The sequence below is a fragment of the Lutzomyia longipalpis genome, chromosome 3, assembly GCF_024334085.1.
Source record: "Lutzomyia longipalpis isolate SR_M1_2022 chromosome 3, ASM2433408v1".
NCBI classification, from domain to species: domain Eukaryota; kingdom Metazoa; phylum Arthropoda; class Insecta; order Diptera; family Psychodidae; genus Lutzomyia; species Lutzomyia longipalpis.
Genome location: NC_074709.1, coordinates 3,246,648 through 3,266,248, shown reverse-complemented (window position 1 = coordinate 3,266,248; position 19,601 = coordinate 3,246,648). Strand labels below are relative to the sequence as shown.

The 19,601-nt window shown below is 37.7% G+C and overlaps 6 protein-coding genes across 11 annotated transcripts in view; 2 read left to right on the top strand and 4 right to left on the bottom strand.

Annotated features, from left to right (window-relative positions):
• Positions 1-19,601, bottom strand: part of LOC129794093 (GPI mannosyltransferase 3) — a 1,193,052-nt gene that overhangs the window by 96,017 nt on the left and 1,077,434 nt on the right. The window lies entirely within an intron of this gene.
• Positions 1-19,601, bottom strand: part of LOC129794120 (cytoplasmic tRNA 2-thiolation protein 1) — a 1,132,104-nt gene that overhangs the window by 96,017 nt on the left and 1,016,486 nt on the right. The gene's annotated exons all lie outside the window — the stretch shown is intronic.
• LOC129794129 (plasma membrane ascorbate-dependent reductase CYBRD1) overlaps positions 1-19,601 on the bottom strand; it is a 1,128,201-nt gene that overhangs the window by 96,017 nt on the left and 1,012,583 nt on the right. The gene's annotated exons all lie outside the window — the stretch shown is intronic.
• LOC129794176 (cuticle protein 8-like) overlaps positions 1-19,601 on the bottom strand; it is a 500,748-nt gene that overhangs the window by 96,017 nt on the left and 385,130 nt on the right. The gene's annotated exons all lie outside the window — the stretch shown is intronic.
• LOC129794061 (protein patched) lies at positions 388-8,979 on the top strand. Its single transcript, XM_055834649.1, has 10 exons — positions 388-612; positions 1,751-2,028; positions 2,133-2,325; positions 4,254-4,611; positions 4,677-4,884; positions 4,952-5,224; positions 5,318-6,667; positions 6,790-6,997; positions 7,080-7,351; positions 8,028-8,979. Exons 2-10 carry the CDS (start codon positions 1,906-1,908, stop codon positions 8,766-8,768), a joined length of 3,726 nt encoding a protein of 1,241 aa, XP_055690624.1. The 5' UTR covers positions 388-612; positions 1,751-1,905; the 3' UTR covers positions 8,769-8,979.
• Positions 9,359-19,318, top strand: LOC129794084 (polyadenylate-binding protein). Of its 2 annotated transcripts, XR_008750994.1 has the most exons (5): positions 9,359-9,644; positions 9,725-9,926; positions 12,633-13,105; positions 16,669-18,038; positions 18,893-19,318. XR_008750994.1 is itself a non-coding variant. In XM_055834692.1 (4 exons), exons 2-4 carry the CDS (start codon positions 9,761-9,763, stop codon positions 17,980-17,982), a joined length of 1,953 nt encoding a protein of 650 aa, XP_055690667.1. In that variant the 5' UTR covers positions 9,359-9,644; positions 9,725-9,760; the 3' UTR covers positions 17,983-18,041. The 2 variants fall into 2 exon arrangements, 1 of the variants encoding a protein (XP_055690667.1); XM_055834692.1 differs by lacking the exon at positions 18,893-19,318 and having other exon boundaries at positions 16,669-18,041.

The window sequence follows — 19,601 nt, the reverse complement described above, 5'->3', positions numbered from 1 at the left end:
TCTTCGCACTCATTAGTTTTAATGCGTAGGAAGAGCTTAACCCAGAGACCCCAGAGATGATTAAGCGAGGTTTGACTGTAATTTATAAGACAGTTTTAATTTTTTATCCAAAAAAAAATTAAACTCAGAATAATAGCACGTTTGACGTTAGTTAGAAAAAGAAACAGAAAATTTTTCCTGTTTTCACACAAAAATACAAAAAATTGAAAATCAATGAATTTCTTTTCGGAAATTAAGTTTTTTTCAAATTATTTCTTTGCTATTAATTATTCCTACAGTTCCTACAACGAAACAATAATTACCCCTCTCAAGTCTTTAACCGCGAACATACTGTAAACATCAGCAACGCGTTTGAGCGAGGCTTCACTGTATGTATATGATTTCTTTCAGTCAGAAGAAGTTTTTGAGAGAAGCTGCGCGAGTTGCTTGGCGCTCCGTGTTGTTGATTTGATTTTTCGTGGAAATTCGTGTAATAAATAGTGCTGAACTATGCAAAAGTGCCCCGTGTGCATGGACATTTAATGTGTTTAGTGCGAAAATTGTGGAATTGCGGTGAAATTGCAGTTTCCGTGGAAAATGTATAGAAAAACACGCTGGGTGGTCTAAAAGAAGGTAAAAAAAAAGTACATAGTTGGTATATAGTTGCGTGTGTGGTCGTTTTGGGTTCGGCCCCTCTTCGGCAAACGAAGGTTGTTTTTGTCGCAGCATACGCTCCACGAAGAGCTCGGTGCGGCCGAAGGGGAAAGTGATCCTACCGACCACCACACTGTACGAGATGGCATGAGAAAATACATCTCCGTCTCATTCTGGCATATTGTATAGGTGTGTTTTTGTGAGTGTGTGCGTGAAATGTTTGTTTGTGTTGTGCGGAAGAATGTTAAAAATATTTATTTTTCCGGGAAAATCCCATTTTTGGGGCTCCAAAAGTTGCCGGGAATGCTCAGAGGGGCCCCTGGGGAGCTTCGGTAAAAATTTGAATGAAACAATATCAGTGACGTGCACCGTCTCATTTGCTCTTCAAGAAAATCAAGAAAATGTACCAAAAAATAGCAGTGGTGGCTTTTGGAACTACATTTAGGGCGCGAAATTCAAAAAAAGTAGTAAAAAATGATTTTATTTATTAGGTTTTTAAGAAATCTAATAAAAACAGGATGCAGGGTATTCCGAAATTAAATTCTGTACGTTAGCATAAATCCAAATTACTTTTTAAAATGTTATTAAATTCGTACAAAGCATGATACAATTTTAATTATTTTTTAGGACATAATTTATACAATTTTACTTTTAGAAAATTAATTATTTTTCTTAAAAAATTACTCCTTATTCCTAATGCTCAAAAAAAAAATTAAATGATCTTTATGAATTTTGCAAAATGTCTGTTCCTGAAGAATTTACAAAAAAAAGACTCGAAATATCATAAATAAAATGATTTGTAATTATTCTGATGAGCACTAAGAAAAATATCTAATTCTCAGCAATAAAAGAAAACCTTTTACCGGCAAATAATGCATAATTTTCACGTAAAAAAAAATTAAATGAGAAATAATCTTAAAAGAAAAAAAATAAAGGTTTAGGGAACAAGAAGAACTAACACAAAAAAAAACGTAACAATAAAGCGAAATTTCATTGAATAATACTGAAACGAGAGGAACGCACGAAAAATCCGAAAAATCCCATGTTCCCATAAGTTGAGTTGGATGCCCATAAATTGACTTTTCTCTCTCCGTCCGTCCTTCCTCTATTCTTCCAGGTATTCCATATACCCATCGTCGTCGCAATAATGGTGTTAGACGAGTAGAGAAGGTGGGAGAGAAAGAAGTGTGTGCGCGCGCGAGTAGTAGAAGAAAAAAAAACATAAGACGAAGGTTCTGTGCGAGAGCGCCCCATTTGTGCGGCGACACCACCATGCACGAACTCCCGCGTGTCCCGGACTCCCATGGGGATCACATCGATGAGAAGCTCTTCTCGGATTTGTACGTGAGGACGAGTTGGGTGGATGCAGCCACGGCATTTCAGCAGATTGAGAGCGTAAGCAGAGAGACCACCCACGTTGGGAACCCAGAGGCCACTAACGCCCGACTTTTCGTGTTTTTTTTTTCTTCCTCTTCTCCTTTTCGGGGATGTTTTTGCAGGGCAAGGCGAGAGGACGTCGTCTGGCTGTGTACATACGATCAGTACTCCAGGTGCACCTCTACTCCTTGGGATCCTACCTACAGAAGCACGCTGGAAAGGTCATTTTCGTGGCTATCCTAGTATTAAGTTCTTTCTGCGTGGGGCTCAAGAGTGCAACAATTCATTCCAAAGTGCAGCAATTGTGGATCCAAGGTAAGCTCTTTTTTTTTCCTCCCCCAAAAATTCCCTCCTTTCGTGATCTGAAGGGGAACATTCTTTTTTGGTGGGGAATGGGAATGAAGTTGTGTCTGCCACCTCGGGAGCGAGCGCGCGGTACAAAAAGTGTATGAAATTTATTGACTAGACTCCGGGGGGACCACCCAAGATGCAGAATCTGCTTTGAAAATTGTGTGATGGCCAACTCTTTTAACCCTCAGCCATATGTTTAGAGTTGTGCGACCACCCACGTTGCGACTCTCAATGTGAAATGAAAGCAGCTAATACCGCGACCGCTGTTGATGTTGTGCTGTTGGATGATGACAGGATAATACAAAACAAGTTAATCACACACAGAAATTACATTATATCTCAAAATGCAATGAAGAAGTAACAGAAAAAAATTGTATTCTCGCTTATCTGCAGCCAAGAACTTTTTTTTTGTTATGTTCTTTCTCTACTTTAGCCCCGCGAGCGGTTTATTTTAAAATTCAAATTAAATTCATATCGTGTGACTTAAATAATAATTATTATGTTCTCTGGCTGTGGAAAAATGTTGCATTTTGTTGTTTATCAGTCGTCCTTTTGTGACACATTATATTTTCCTATTTGTTTTTATATCAATTTTAATTCAATTAAATTGATGCATAAATTTATACTTCGCATAGATTAGAAGATTAAAATCGTCTCAATTATTTTATCGTGTTTTATCTCTTCTTAAGTTATGACCTTGGTTCCGTTATTTTATCTCCTTTTTTATGTTCTTTTTTGTGTCTATTTTTAGTCACAAATCGTGATTTAAAATCTTTAAAATTCAAATTTAATTTAATTCATTTAATTAATTCTTTATTTTAATTAATCTTTTAATAAAAATTTATTTGTTTGCTTTGTATTTTTACAAAGAAGTTTGTTTCTTGAGATATTTTATAAACGGTTTTCATTCACAAAATTAAATCTTTTATAACAATTGACGTTTCTTTTATAATGTTTGACATTTATTTTTGACGTTTGACATTTTTTCTTAACGTTTCATGCTTCTTTTATGACGTTGGATGTTTCTTTTCGTTCGTTTGAAATTTATTTTCGAACGTATAATTTTTTTAAACTTTGACATTTATTTTCTAACGTTTCACAGTTTATTCTTAAATTTGTTTTATTTTTAATTGCTATTTTTTAACATTCTTTTAAATAATTTTTTTAGTTTCAAAATGAACTTTTTCCAGATATAAAAAATTATTTTGTTAAATTAGAACTTCTAATTCAAAAGGATTAAAATTCTTTTTTGACATTATTTTTTTTAAAATTTTTTTTTTAATTAATAGGATTTATTTTGTCAAAGAAAATTTGCTAGATAAATTATTAAATTGATACAAAAATTTGGCTGTGTGGATGTCGAAATGACGTCTGGCCCTGAGAAATTTTAAAAAGAAGAAGAAGATACAAAAATTTAATAAAAGTCAGACTTTTAAGACGCATTCAAACTCAGCTCAGCCTGATCTGACTTAAAAACCTTATAAAAGTCATGATCTTTAAAAAAAAGCTTAATTCTAGTCTACAACAAAGGCCTTGCTTAAAAATCTCAGGACAGACTTTAAAAACTTAAACCTGGTGTGAAAAAAAAGAACTATAGTCCTGTTGGAGTCTAACTTAAAGAAGTTTATTCTGGTTTTAAAAAACTCAGATTTGACTTAAGACGATTTTCCTTTAGCTAAAAAAGAGAGAGAGAGAGAATCTATTTCAATATCCGATTTATTAAGTTTTTGATACTGCTGAAAATTAAAGCAAAATAAAAATTAAAACCGTGCGTGACACGGAGAAATTCATCCTAAACCCACAGCCCGGAGATCATACCCCGAAACCCGAAGTCTGCTCAACAAAAACGATTAAAAAAAAATACTTTCCTCTTTTCCAACTTCGAATTGTAGATGGTGGACGCCTCGAGGAGGAACTAAAGTACACGCTAAAATCTTTGGGGGAAACGGGCTCAGCGACGCATCAGCTAATGATTCAGGTGTCAAAGGAGCCAAATGCATCAATACTGCACACGCATGCACTCATGATACATCTGGAAGTCCTGCGGCGGGCCACTGCAGTGACGGTGCACATGTTCGATACGACCTGGGGCCTCAAGGATATGTGCTACTCAATGAACGCCCCAAACTTCGATGTCCACCTTATTGAGCAGATTTTCGATAACATCATTCCGTGTGCCATAATCACGCCGCTTGATTGTTTCTGGGAAGGAAGTAAACTCCTTGGACCAGAATTTCCGGTTCACATACCGTAAGATCCTTAAGCTTTTTATCGCAAGGAAGGATTTTAATTAATCCTTATTTTTTAATTTTCAGGGGTTTAGCAAAGAAACTCCAGTGGAGCTCACTAAATCCGCAGCATTTACTCAAAAATATGGAAGCACTGAACTACCATTTCCCCTCAAAGACAATCGAAAAGTACCTCAAAGGAGCAGGAATAACAACAGGCTACACGGAGAAACCTTGTTTGGATGTTCGTGACCCACAATGCCCGGAAACGGCAAGGAATAAAAATTCAACTCAGGTATGAAATACTTTTTCATTTTCTCTTGGAAGATTTAGAAATGTTTGTTTTTTCCCCCTGACTGAAGGCTTTGGATATTGGAGCAGAATTGACAGGAGGATGCTATGGCTATGCAACAAAGTACATGCATTGGCCTGAGACACTGATTACAGGTGGAGCTGTTCGCAATAGAACGGGTCACCTGAAGAAGGTAACAGCGCTACAATCGGTGGTTCAGCTAATGGGTGAACGAGAGATGTATGAATACTGGAATAATCACTACAAGGTACATCACGTTAGCTGGAGCCCAGAAAAGGCGACAGCAGTGCTCACGGCGTGGCAGAAGAAGTTTGCTATTGAGGTAAAAATCTGAAGGAATCTCCGGAAATCCTTGAAAAGGATTTACCAAAATTCTCTTAATTTTTACAACAAATCCTTTTCTTCCTTTTTTCAGGTTAGCAAAATCGTCAAAATGGATGAATTAACGTCATCCTACAACATGTTTGCCTTCTCATCGGCTGCCCTCGATGAAATTCTCGAGAAATACTCCAATCCCAGCCCCATGGGCTTGGCAATTGGTGTCGTGACCATTGTAGTTTATGCGGGAATTGTGCTGTCCAACTTCCAAAATCCCGTCCGGAGTCAAATGGGTTTGGGTATTGCCGGTGTTCTCCTTGTGGGTGTTTCAACGGCAGCTGGTTTGGGTTTCTGTGCACTCCTTGGGATCTCCTTCAATGCAGCCACCACCCAGGTTGTACCATTTCTGGCACTTGGCCTTGGGGTGGATCATATCTTCTTGCTGTCGCATGAGTATGCAAAGCAAACGAATGAGGAACAAACAGCGGGGATTCTCAAGAAAGTGGGTTTGAGTGTTTTTGTGAGTGCTGCCTGTACGACTGGCTCCTTCCTGGCGGCTGTTCTCATTCCCGTTCCTGCCCTTCGGCTATTTTGCCTTCAGGCAGCTATTCTCATGACATTTAATCTGGCGGCCGTTGTGATTGTTTTCCCAGCACTCATTTCACTCGATATGCGGAGAAGACGATCAAATAGGATTGATTTACTTTGCTGCTGCCTCCCGCCGATGCCGGAGAAGACACTCAAACAGCACAACAAGGCAGCTGCTTTTCATGCGGAAAATCTCACTGAATGCTCTCTGGGGAACTTCCTTCGGTTTTCCCTTGTGGAATTTGTGGAGAAGTGCTATGTGCCGTTCATTATGAAGCGCATTGTGAAGAGTGTGGGCATGACGATGTTTGCCATTGCCCTGGCATTTGGTCTCTATGGCACGCTGAAGCTGCAGGATGGGCTCGAATTGACGGATCTTGTGCCGAAGAATTCGGAAGAGCACAAATTCCTCAATGCTCAGGAGAAATTATTCGGGTTCTACTCAATGTTTGCCGTGACGCAGGGAGATTTTGAGTATCCGATGAATCAGAAACTCCTCCATGACTACCATGAGGCATTTGTGCGGGTATCGCATGTCCGGAAGAATGACAATGGAGGCTTACCGGATTTCTGGCTGGGATTGTTTCGTGACTGGTTGGTGGATTTGCAGAAAGCCTTCGACAGGGATTATGCTCAGGGGCGCATAACGCAAGAGAGGTGGTTTGCAAATGCATCCGATGATGCCATCCTGGCGTACAAACTCCTCGTGCAGACGGGACATGTGGATAATCCCATCGATAAGAGTCTAGCCACACAGAATCGTCTTGTTGATCATGAGGGTATCATAAATCCCAAGGCTTTCTACAACTACCTCTCAGCATGGGCATGGAATGATATTCTCGCCTATGGGGCGTCTCAGGTGAGTTTCCAAAAATAGAATTTTTTTTAATTGCCAAAAATTAAAATAAAACTCAATCTTGGAAACATTCAAAATCATCGAGAGATTAGCTATAAAGGCTTCGTTTATTGTTTTCTCTGCAGGGTAATTTGAGACCAGAACCACGCGAATGGTATCACTCTCCGAGTGATTTTGAACTGAAAATACCCAAAAGTGCCCCACTGACCTACACACAGTTGCCGTTCTTCCTCCACGGATTGCACGATACCACCGAAATTAAGGCCACCATTATGCAAATTCGGGAGATTTGTGAAAAATTTGAATCTCGTGGCCTCCCGAATTATCCATCAGGTAAGTCAGGACTTCCTCTCCCTTTTCTCTTTCATTTAGCAGGATTGCAGGATTAATGAAAAATCAATTCAATTTTTTTTAGGTATTCCCTTCACATTCTGGGAACAATACATGAATCTCCGGGAGAATCTTACTCTTGCCCTGGGAGCTGCCATTGGGATGGCCTTCATTCTCGTGGCAATTGTCCTCCTGTCACTCTGGGGGGCCTTCCTAATTGTTTTCTGCGTCATCGCAACACTGGTCCAGCTCCTCGGCACCATGACGCTGCTCGATATCAAACTCTCCGCCATTCCCGCCATCATTCTCGTGCTCAGCATCGGCCTCAGTGTCTGTTTTACGATCCACATATCTCTGGTGAGACTTTTACGATTCCTCCATTTTTCTTTCCCCTTCATCTCACTGCTCTCCTCCGCCATTCGCGTCTTATGTGGGAATTAATTAGACGACATTTCATGGGATTTTTTTTTCTGTTTCTCAACGCGGTAACTTTCCATTTATAAAATTTCACATGAAATGCATTTTGTGATAAAAAAAATTAACTTTTGGGGGAAATTTTAGTGCTTTATTCGGAAAATTGTTGAATAAACTGAACTAGAATATGCCAAAGCAATGTTAAGTAGAGTTTAAAATTAATTAATCAGTAAAAGAATTGATTTTTATGCTGAAAAATTATATTGATCAGCAAATTAATCTTCTCTTGATTCATTTAGATCGTATAGATCAATGAAATGTTAATTTTTGTTTAGAGTTTCTTATTGAATTTGTACAGAAAATACTTCTTCAACCAATTTTAATTTATTGAAGCTAAATTAAATTGAGTCTATTTTACTGACCAAAAATTTAATATTCAAATAAATTTTCAATGCTCAAAATTATTATTTTATTGTCTAAAATGCGAAGATTTTTTTTTAAAATAATTTCCTTTGATTAAAAACTACAATAAAAAACCGAAGGAAAAATAATAATAAAATAAAAAAATATTTAAAATGACATTTAAAAAAATTCTTTATGAATTTTCTCTCTTCCTTAGGCTTTTGTCACAGCGGTGGGAGCAAAAGATAGGCGGATACGGATCGCCCTGGAGTACGCCCTAACGCCGGTAATTCATGGCATTATAACAACAACCCTGGCCATCGTGATGCTGTCCACGTCGCCAATTGAATTCATCGTCCGCCACTTTTTCCTGCTGCTCCTTTCGACGGTGTTTGTGGGTGCCCTCAATAGTTTATTCTTCTTCCCCATCATCCTGAGCCTCGTGGGGCCCACATCGGAGATTGTACCGCTTGCAAATCCCGATCGTATCTCCACACCGTCCCCGCGACCGTGTAGACGGTCACGGAAGAGCCACAAAGTGGTCACCGTGAAGGATAGGAGCTTCCTCCGGGATGGGTTGAGTCAGTCGAAGCACCATCCCAAGAGTGCGGCGACACTGGAGAAGGAGCCCTCACTCACCACCATCACGGAGGAGCCGCAATCGTGGCAGAGTTCGGCGTCCTCAATGCACGACGTGGGCGCCATACCGGGGTCTGCGGTGCGCAACAACATCACCCTCCAACCCGAAGTTACCGTACAGCAGGAGGGTCAGGAGGGTAAAGTACAAACTGTGACGATACGGTCATCGCTCAAGTCACAGAGTCTGGACCTCGAGACAATCCAGCTTATTTCCTTGACTGACAAAGTGGAAAGTAAGAAGCTCAGCACGCCGTCCATCGTGAAGACGGAGGTGGAGCTCGTGACGCCCAGCTGTTGCTCGGGGTCCAGCAGTAGTTAGCGACCTAAGTGCATTTACACAACCCACGTAACATTAAATAATGAGAAAAAATTGATTTAATTAATTAAATGACGATTGATGAGAAACTTCTACGATTAAATTTTTATTAATTCACGGGCAGCATTCTCTTAGTGCCCGTGGGAGGCGCACAATTCTTTTTTATTTATATTTATATACTTTTGTAATAAAGTCTTATAGGTTGAAGATAAAATGCGTTTTCTTTTTCATCATTTTCAATTTATTTTCTTTGATTTTGTGAGTTTTTCCCAGAGTGATTTTGTCCGTTGAGATTTGAATAGTTTCTTATTTTGGCGGGAAATTCCGAGGGGAAATTTTATAGCACCAGATTCAGAATCCTACAAACTTATTAACATTAAAAGAATTTAAAGAATTTTAATAACATAAAAACATCAAAAATTTTATTGAAAAATACCAAAAATTAAAAAAAAAAAGAAGCAAAAGAATCATTTTGGAATCGCACCTGAATCAGAATCAAGAATCACGCCGAATCTCAAGAAGAATCAGCGGAATCAGTAAAAGTAGAATCACAAAGAGTGATTCGGAATTTCCAAGCGACAAAACCCCCTTAATTTTCATTTTACGGGAAGTGATGGATTAGACCACACGTTCTCTAGCAAAAAAATATAAAAAAAAATAAAAAAAATATAAAAAAATCATAAAAAACCCAAAAAAATTGAAAAAACTTGAAAAATCATAAAATTTTGTGTTACTTTAAGAACAGTTTTATATAAAAAAAAGCAAAAAAAAAGAAGCAAAAGGTAACTTTGTGAATCGACATTGTTTCCCCCCCGAAGTGAGTGATTTCACCATCGTCGATAAGTAGCGTGACACACTTTCTGATTTCTCAAAAGATAGGTGAGTCCGCTGTGGCCCCGTGGGGGCCCTTCATGCAGTTTTTTTTGTAAATGCCCTACATGTGGATGTTTTTGTTGCAGACGCACAGAAAAAAAGAAAATTACAGCAGCCCCAAAATGGCATCTCTGTACGTTGGAGACCTTCACCAAGACATCACGGAGGCGATGCTCTTTGAGAAATTTTCCACGGCGGGCCCCGTAATGTCCATCCGCGTGTGCCGCGACATGATGACCCGGCGCTCCCTGGGCTACGCCTATGTGAACTTCCAACAACCCGCTGACGGTGAGTCACGCCTCATTTTCACAGCATTTTTCCTTTCCTTGCAAGAGTAATTTTTGACCACGTGTGTGGCAGCCATTTTCTCAAATTCTGCGCAAACACACCCAAATACCTTCATGGATACGCTCACCCGTATGGGTGTGTGTGCGCGCCACAGAAGCAAAAAAAAAAACTACGGCGCTTTCTCGGGAAAATGCTTCCTTTCTTTTTTCTCAATGACCCTTTTTCCCGCTCTTCGTCATTTTTTTTTCTCCAACGAACATTATCTGAGATTCTTCTGTTAACCCTTTCCGGGGCATTTTATCATTTAAGTAGGCTCCGCGCGAGAACAAAAGAGAAAATTTAACATTCAGGGGAATCTATCGGTAAAAAGGCTACCTAATAAAAATCAATTGCAATTTGTAGTTTATAGATAAACATTTCAAGGTGATACAGAGAATTTTGCCCAAGGCTATACTGAACAAGGAATCCCGTCGACAGGCCACATGCACAGATTTTGGCTCAAAAATGAGGAGAAAAGAGGGAAAAGACATTCGCCACATGCTCGCATTTTTTTTATTGATTTAATGATTTTGTTTTGAAGAGAAGAGCTCTAGATTACTTTACTTCTAGATTTTTCTAGGGTTTCTAGAACAAAATCTTGGTTAGGAGGGTGAGAAGGAGTTTATTCAAGCTAATATAGGTCATGATTTTTTTTAACAATCTCATAAAGAAAATGACTGATAGCCAAACAGATTTACCATTTTTCACAAGAATTAACGGAGAAAATTCGAAAACAAATATTAGAAAGAAAATTCATCAAAGATTTTATCTAAAATTACTAACAATGACGTCATTTTTGTGTTTTTTGGCTCTTTAAATGCATGAAACATTTGCCCTATTGTTTCATCGGGTTGAGTTTTGGCAAGTTATTTTTTGAAACATTATCGAAAATCTTGAAAACATTAATTGAGATGGAATCCACAAGAAAATTATTTCTGCAAAAAGAACAGTAACACAGTCACAGATTTTGGATAAATATTTCAAAACATTCTGAACATCTTGTTAAAATCTTGAAACATTAGTTTAACCTCTAGGCCGCCAAGCGGGGTCGTTGAACGACCCCAGCCCTATATTTCGTGCTATAACTTAATAAATATAAAAGATACCATTCCCATCTTTTGGAAATAAGTTCTTTGGTTATCTGAGGAGGTTGTGTAAAAATTTCAGCTCAATCCGTCCACCACAAGAAAAGTTATTAAGGAAAATGTAGAAGAAGGGAATTCAAAAATTGGTTAAACGGCCATGCTGCGGAAAATTTCTCAGAATGAAGTTAGTCACATCATAAATCATATGGTTGAAGGGGGTTGAAGGGTTGTGTTTACTTTCTCACTTTACCTTCTCAGTGTCAGAATTATCGCGAATAAGTAACATAAACAACATAAAACATAATTATAAGCACATAAGTGTTGAAAAGAATAAAGAATTTTCTAGAAATATTGTCATTTATCATGGTGCGGGAAGTGAGGGGAATGTGGGGAAGTAGTGAAAAAAAATAGCAGTTGCGGTCAACTTCGTGGCAAATTTCTCACGAAGAAAGTGTGAAAAAGGAGTGAAAAATGTTTTTCCCTAATATCTTCTTCTGCGTGTTTCCGGGTGGCGAATTTGTGATGCAACGGGCAAGAGGACTATATAAGGAGTCTAAAGGTAGTGACCCGACAGTTCCCGGTTTTATAGTTTATGAGAAAATCGACTTCCTTCTTGGGGTCGTTCAACGACCCCACCTTGGCGCTCTAAGGAAGCTCCAAGGTCTTGGCGGCCAGCAGGTTAAATATTTCATGCGCTTAGTTCTTTCGCGTTTTTTGGTTCATACGTAAACCTAAACATGAAACATTTTATTTTTACCTTTTTTTATGAATCCAATTGCTTTCCCTCGTTAGAAATACATGAAATTAACACAAAAGGGGCCAAAATGACGTTTCGCCTGAAAAATGTCCTCTGAGAACATTCACCCGAAAAATATCGTAATAAATAGCGCATGTTTCAATGTTTTTATATTTCACGTTGGACCCGAAAGGGTTAATAAATCAAAAAGAAATACATTTATGACGTCATTCTGAGATATTTTTATATAAATTATCACTTGATTTTTTTCTTTAGCTAATTCAAGTGGAAAATGCATGAAGTATCTGGGAATTTGTTAATCTTTTTTGATGCTTTAAAATACTACACGTGTCCCCTTTGTTTCTTCAAAGAAAATGTTTTCCCGTATGGAACGAATAAACTCCTTTGGATCTCAAGATTTTTACCTTTTCACATTCAAAGAATTTCGTTAATTTAGAGGATCTTTTTTTTTTTACAAGTTTCTAATATTGTTCCATATCATAATGAGCATTATGCTAAATTGAATTAAATAATCATGTTATTGACGTAAAAATCCACTCTAACATACTTTTGCTAACTAAAATAAATGAGCAAAGAGAACATTTCCTACAAAATATGTACCATCTTGATTTTATCACAAGATCATTATTTTACATTGATTATATCACCTTAAAATGAGAAGAAGCTAAAGAATGATCTCAAAAATAAATTATTTCCCCATTTTTTTTTTCTTCAAATCTCTCACCAATTTCATTGCATAACTCATACCTAAGAGAGAGAAAAAAAGCTCACAATATAAGTAAACTTCATTATGTCACGTTGTTGCTTCTTCTTTTTCTTTTTTAGCGGAACGTGCCCTGGATACGATGAATTTTGACTTGCTGAAGAGCCGCCCGATTCGCATAATGTGGTCCCAGCGTGATCCATCGCTACGGAAGAGTGGCGTTGGGAATGTGTTCATTAAGAATTTGGACAAGAGTATCGATAATAAGGCGATGTATGACACATTTTCGGCCTTTGGTAATATTTTGAGTTGCAAAGTGGCACAGGATGAGAAGGGTGCTTCCAAGGGCTATGGGTTTGTTCATTTTGAAACTGAAGAATCCGCCAATACGTCTATTGACAAAGTGAATGGCATGTTGCTCAATGGCAAGAAGGTCTTCGTTGGACGTTTCATTCCACGCAAGGAGCGCGAGAAGGAGCTCGGTGAGAAGGCTAAGCTCTTCACTAATGTCTACGTGAAGAATTTCGGCGATGAACTCAACGATGAGACGCTCAAGACGATGTTTGAGAAGTACGGCGGTATCACCAGTCATAAGGTAAAAAAAAATTGAGAATTCTTCATTACTCTGAATCATAATTTATCGTTTTTTTTCCATTTGAGTAGAAAGCGTTAGTTTACAATATGATGGGCATAGCAAATGAATTTGGCAGAGAGAGAAAGTTTCATTTAGTACCATACTTGGGGGAATTTGTGATTAAAAGTATTTTTTTGCTATATAGGAAAATTCCATGCCACGTTCATGAAATTCTCTGAAAGAAATGTAATGTATTTTATTTTCTTCCTCCAATATTCTTTGTGAATTTTATTGCACGATGGGCACGATGCTTTTCAGTGAGAATTCTCTTTTTTCTTCTGAATTTCCAGCTAGTCGTGCGTCAACAAAAATTATAATAATTATGTCTTTCTGTGAAATTTCATATCTTATCACAATTTTTTTTTCTTTTGAACGAATGCAGAAAATTTCATTTGATAGCTTTGGCAAGCAACTCCATTGAATTTCTCGGCGTATTTTCGTGTAAAATCATTAATTTTTTTTTACTCCAAATTATCGTTGAAGATTGTCGTCAACTGGCGTTGTTAATAAAATAAATAAAAAAAATGTTAACAAGGCCATCATGTGGACAGACATTCAATTGCCTCTTTCACTGTGCAACACAACAGAGTGCAGGAAGTTTCTTTTGGCGCAATAATGGGACCATAAATGAATATTAATAAATGAAATAATGCATTCCATTCAATAATATATTGCGTTAACAAGGAATAAACTATAACTAATTGTAAAGTAATTTTATATTTAAAAAAAAAACTAGAATCAGGACCTTTTTAGATTTTTTCCCTTGATTAATTTATTGTTTAACCCTTTAAGGTACATTGGGTCATACGCCGACCCAAAGGCTCGATTTTGAAAATGTTTCATTTTGTATAATTATTTTATGAATATTGAGTCCAAATTAGTACAAGACTAAGTCTTTACAATCCCTGATCATTTTATAACTACAAAAGAACATCCCCAAGGACTCACAGGATCAGGAAAGACGAAAAATTGAAAATTTTTGAGTTTGGATTTTTTCTGCTAAAAATGTCTTATTTGAGCTCAAAGGAACACCTAAAAATTATTTTTTAGTTCAATTTTAGCTAGATTAATCGCGGACTTTAAAGGGTTGATTTACAAAGAATTAACTCGGTCATAGGGGGAAATGGGGCAAAATGTTAGAAAATCAAGACCACACATCTCCAATATCTCAGTAAATATTATTTCGTAATTGTTCTAATTTAGTCAAAAGGTACCTTTTATAACTCTAACTAAGCCTATAAAGTTTTATATTAATTGATCTAATATTTTGGGATTTATTTAAAAAACAAATTTTTCGAATTTCAAAGTTACTTTGACCTTTCATTTCAATATCGTATTTTGGCGTATTTCTGTGTAATTTTTTTGATCCAAATGCATTTTTTGATAGAGTAACTATTGCTGAACACGAATTAAGTCTAAATTTTCCGAAAAAATTTTCCGGGTTTTCCCGTATAACACTGATAGTAAAAAGTACCCCTTGGGGCAAAATGTTAGAAACCGTTTTTAAGGCTGTTAACTATTTTTTTGTTTATTTATTTTATTTTTTTCCAGTCGGCACACTTAATACTTATAATTTAGCATGTTATATTACTCTCTATTACTAATATAAAATTATTTAAAAAATAAAAAGTGCAATTTCATAAATTTTTCATTTATTTTATTTTTTGTATTTTTTTTATTAAAAAAAATTTCTAATTGTTACGCAAATACCTTATTATCAATTGCTTTTATAGTGTCTAGATGAAATAAATTCATAAAATTGAAATTTAAGGCCAAAAAACGCAAACTAACATTTTGCCCCATGATTTTTGAAACAGGCAAATGTGCAAGGGTTTGGAAAATGGCCTGAAAATGCATTTTCCCGTTGAGATAGAGAAAAATCGTCTGAGACAAAGTTGTAGCCCGGAAAATTTCCTATAAGATAGTCGTCATGAGAAAACTCAAATATTTTCAGGAAAATCAGGAAAATGTTTCTCCCAAAAAACTAACAAATTGCCCCATTTCCCCCTACTTGTAAATTTCCGTACAATTCTTGGGATTTTGTAAGAATATAATAAGGATTTTGACCTGATTTACATCACTTTTAACCCTCGCATTGCCATAAGAGATAGGTGATCGACCCCAAAACCATATTTCGAGCTATTTTGGTCTAATTTTTAGAGATTTAGAACCAAACTTTTGGAAAAAAGGTCCTTGATTATCTGAGAAGATTGTGTCAAATTTTCAGGTTGATCCTTACACTAGAAAAAAAAAGTTATTAACAAAAATGTAGGGGAGACCGGGGTAAAAATAGTCAATTTGCATAAATCCTTATCTGCAGGATTCCCCAAGGGCAAGAAAATTTCCTCGATAGGTCATTCTTATAGGAAATTTCCTGGCCTACAACTTTGTCTCAGACCACTTTTCTCTATCACCAAGGGAAATATGAGTTTTCGAGCTTTTTCTGAACCCTTCCGCTTCTGACTTTTTTTAAACGCGGCGGGTAAATATAGTCACCAGTTGGCTAAATAAAGTCGGTCGAATTTTCCGATATTTCCAATGATTTTCCACCTGAGAGATTGATAGTAGTTGATAGCTAAACTTCTCACCTTTTGATTCGCGACAAGGAATTTCACTTTTATACGCACTAAAACAGAGAATTTTGCGATTTTCTCAAACACGCCATTTTGCAACAAATGAATAGAAAATATGCCAAAAATTTCGATCTCCCATATGATTTACATGGGATGACTAGATCTACCCCAAGGGGTATGTTTTGATTCAAAAAATTGTAGAGAAAAATCATTAAAAGTTAATGAAAAATACACCTTGGCAACGTTTTCTGCACTAACCAAGGTAGTGAGAAAAATTATCAGATTGGAAAATTGCTGAAGGAAAACTTCGGAAAACGCGTTTTTCTCAATACGCAAAAGTTTGGGAAATGGGCCAAAAATCTATTTTCATTTTTAACTCCTAAAGTACAGATCGCATAACCTCCAAATTACTGTCAAAAATTATAGGTTGGTAGGGCTTTCCACCAGAATTTTTTCCGATTTTTCCGATTAATAACTTCGGAGAAATTGGCATTTGAAAATTCGAAAATGACTATTTTTACCCCGGTCTCCCCTAATAAGTGGAAATTCAAAAATTGATGTAACGGTCTTTTCTTGGCTATTCTAACCTCAAAAAAACTCATTGAAAAAAAATCGTTTAAAAATTATTTTTGTGTTATTAAATGGACAAAAGACTTCTTAAGAAGCTACGAGGAGTCTACTAAAGCTCATTTGACCGGAAGAATTTGCTTATTTTGCGAAAAATTCTATGGGGTCGGTCACCTACCCCATGGTAATGCCATTGCTACGTTTTGGAGATGAATGTGTCCTTCCTCAGGCATTAATAATTGAGGGTTTTACAGTTGATTTCTTGAGATTTTATTTTAAATTCTTTCAATATTGAATATTTCTTTTAAAAACAAATCCCTAAACAAAAGAAACAATAATTTTTAATTAATATTTATCCTTCTCTTCCTCCCAAAAAAACAAAAGGTGATGATCAAGGATGATGGCAAGTCTCGTGGCTTTGGATTTGTTGCCTTTGATAATGCCGAAGCTGCCGAATCCGCCGTGTCTGCCCTTAATGGGAAGGAGCTAAACGACGGGAAAACCTTGTACGTGGGACGTGCGCAAAAGAAGACTGAGCGTCAAATGGAGCTGAAGCGCCGTTTTGAGCAGATTAAGAATGAACGACTGAGCCGTAGTCAGGGTGTGAATTTGTACGTGAAGAATCTCGATGATACCATTGATGATGAGATTTTACGTAAGGAATTCACGCAATTTGGCACAATTACATCAGCAAAGGTCATGATGGAGGATGGACGTTCCAAAGGATTTGGGTTTGTTTGCTTTTCCGCACCGGATGAGGCAACACGTGCCGTCACGGAGATGAATGGGAGGATTGTGGGTACGAAACCATTGTATGTGGCATTGGCGCAGCGCAAGGAGGATCGTAAGGCGCATCTGGCGAGTCAGTACATGCAGAGGATGGCCAATATGAGGATGCAACAGATGGGACAGCTGTATCAGCCAAGTGGAGCTGCGGGTTACTTTGTACCGTCAATTCCACCAACTCAGCGCTTCTATGGGCCACAGATGACGCAATTGCGTACAACTCCACGTTGGGCAACACAACCGGCTATTCGTCAATCGGGTGGTGTGCAGAATGCCAATTCGGGCGCCGTGGCTGTGGGTGTACCCGCGGCGGGATATCCGAACTTGTCATCGGGTGCCGGTGGGGCGCAGTATCGTCCCGGTGGCGGGGCTGCGGGTGTACGAGCTGCCCAGCAGGCGGGTCAATCGGCACAGAATGCTCAGGCGTCGCTGCGGAATGTAGCACGTCCCATTACGGGGCAACAGAATGCCGCTGGAGCCATTCAGGGGCGTCAAATTGCAGCCCCAGTGGCAAATACGGGACGTACCGGGAACTACAAGTACACGACAAATATGCGCAATCCGCAGCAGCAGCTCGTGTCTCTGGGAGCGGCTCAGCCAGTACAGCAGGCTGTGCATGTAAAGGGGCAGGAACCATTGACGGCTTCTATGCTGGCATCTGCCCTACCGGCAGAGCAGAAGCAGATGCTGGGTGAGCGCCTATTCCCGCTCATTGAGAACATGTACCCCCAGATGGCGGGCAAGATTACCGGAATGTTGCTCGAGATTGACAATTCTGAGCTACTTCACATGCTTGAGCACAGTGAGTCGCTCAAGGCAAAGGTAGAGGAGGCTGTTGCTGTCCTCCAGGCACATCAGGCGAAGCAGCAAGTTGTGACATCTGTAAAACTCGACTACAAGACCCAGGAGTAATAGCAACAACAACAAAAAAAAAACATCGCGCGCGTGGAGAGAGAAAGATTCAACAGGTAGGGGAGACCGGGGTAAAAATAGTCAATTTGCGTAAATCCTTATCTGCAGGATTCCCCAAGGGCAAGAAAATTTCCTCGATAGGTTATTCTTGTAGGAAATTTCCTGGCCTACAACTTTGTCTCAGACCACTTTTCTCTATCTTCACGGGAAATATGAGTTTTCGAGCTTTTCCTAAACCCTTCCGCTTCTGACTTTTTTTAGACGCGGCGGGTAAATATAGTCACCAGTTGGCTAAATAAAGTCGGTCGAATTTTCCGACATTTCCAATGATTTTCCACCTGAGAGATTGATAGTAGTTGATAGCTAAACTTCTCACCTTTTGATCCGCGACAAGGAATTTCACTTTTATACGCACTAAAACAGAGAATTTTGCGATTTTCTCAATCACGTCATTTTGCAACAAATGGATGGCAAATATGTCAAAAATTTCGATCTCCCATATGATTTACATGGGATGACTAGATCTACCCCAAGGGGTATGTTTTGATTCAAAAAATTGTAGAGAAAAATCATTAGAAGTTATTGAAGAATACACCTTGGCAACATTTTTTGCACTAATCCAGCTAGTGAGAAAAATTATCAGATGGGAAAACTGCTGAAGGAAATGTTCGGAAAACGCGTTTTTCTCAATACGCAAAAGTTTGGGAAATGGGCCAAAAATCTATTTTCATTTTTAACTCCTAAAGTACTGATCGGATAACCTCCAAATTACTGTCAAAAATTATAGGTTGGTAGGGCTTTGCACCCTAATTTTTTCCGATTTTTCCGATTTATAACTTGGGAGAAATTGACATTTGAAAATTCCAAAATGACTATTTTTACCCCGGTCTCCCCTAAAGAAAGCAAAAAGGATTTTTATTCAGGAAACACACCGTGCTCGATCAGGAGAGTTTTCACGTGAATTTTCAAGTATTGTTCGTTCCTCTGATGATGGCAAATCTCTTTTTGGTGGTGGTTTAGTTTTTTTTCTCTTAATTTCCTTCCAATTTGAATCAATTTTTCTTTTTTTTTTTCATTCATTCATTTAGTTAATTTCTTTTGCGCAAAAAATACTTGAATTTCTTTTAATTGTGTATAAATTACTTTTTCTCAGTTGAATAAACAAAAAAAAAGAAACAAGAAATCTTCAATTTCGAAAATTTGACACGATGAGTTCTTTCTTCCGCAGACACTTAGTTAATAACACAATATTTTTATACATAAAATGAAGAAAAAGAAACCTGTATCGAAGAATCAAGGAATAAAAATTACAATAAAGGAAAATAAAAAGAGAAAAGTTGTTTTCATTTAATTTTGTTGATTGGTTGGTTGTTTCATCAGGGAGAATTTTAATCTACTGCGACGTCTCGAGGGCAGAAAATCATCTTCATTAGGGCGGAATGGATATTTTTCCACAAAGAATATTTTTAATAAGACTTTGTGAGTATTTTTTAAGGATTATTTTGAAATAATTCTAGAATTTTAAATACCATTTTAAGGGATCTTAAAGGTTCTTTAAAAGGAAAGCTGAAGTGATTTTTTGCGGAATTTCCTTAATTTAGAGAACATCCAGAAGTAAG

Excerpts from the sequence above, each read along its gene's own strand:
- LOC129794061 (XM_055834649.1), top strand. The coding sequence starts at position 1,906 with ATGCACGAACTCCCGCGTGTCCCGGACTCCCATGGGGATCACATCGAT. Across the intron at positions 4,885-4,951 it reads GGAATAAAAATTCAACTCAG|GCTTTGGATATTGGAGCAGA; the intron begins GTATGAAATACT and ends CCCTGACTGAAG. Across the intron at positions 7,352-8,027 it reads TTACGATCCACATATCTCTG|GCTTTTGTCACAGCGGTGGG; the intron begins GTGAGACTTTTA and ends TCTCTTCCTTAG.
- LOC129794084 (XM_055834692.1), top strand. The coding sequence starts at position 9,761 with ATGGCATCTCTGTACGTTGGAGACCTTCACCAAGACATCACGGAGGCG. Across the intron at positions 9,927-12,632 it reads CTTCCAACAACCCGCTGACG|CGGAACGTGCCCTGGATACG; the intron begins GTGAGTCACGCC and ends TTTCTTTTTTAG. Across the intron at positions 13,106-16,668 it reads GCGGTATCACCAGTCATAAG|GTGATGATCAAGGATGATGG; the intron begins GTAAAAAAAAAT and ends AAAAAACAAAAG.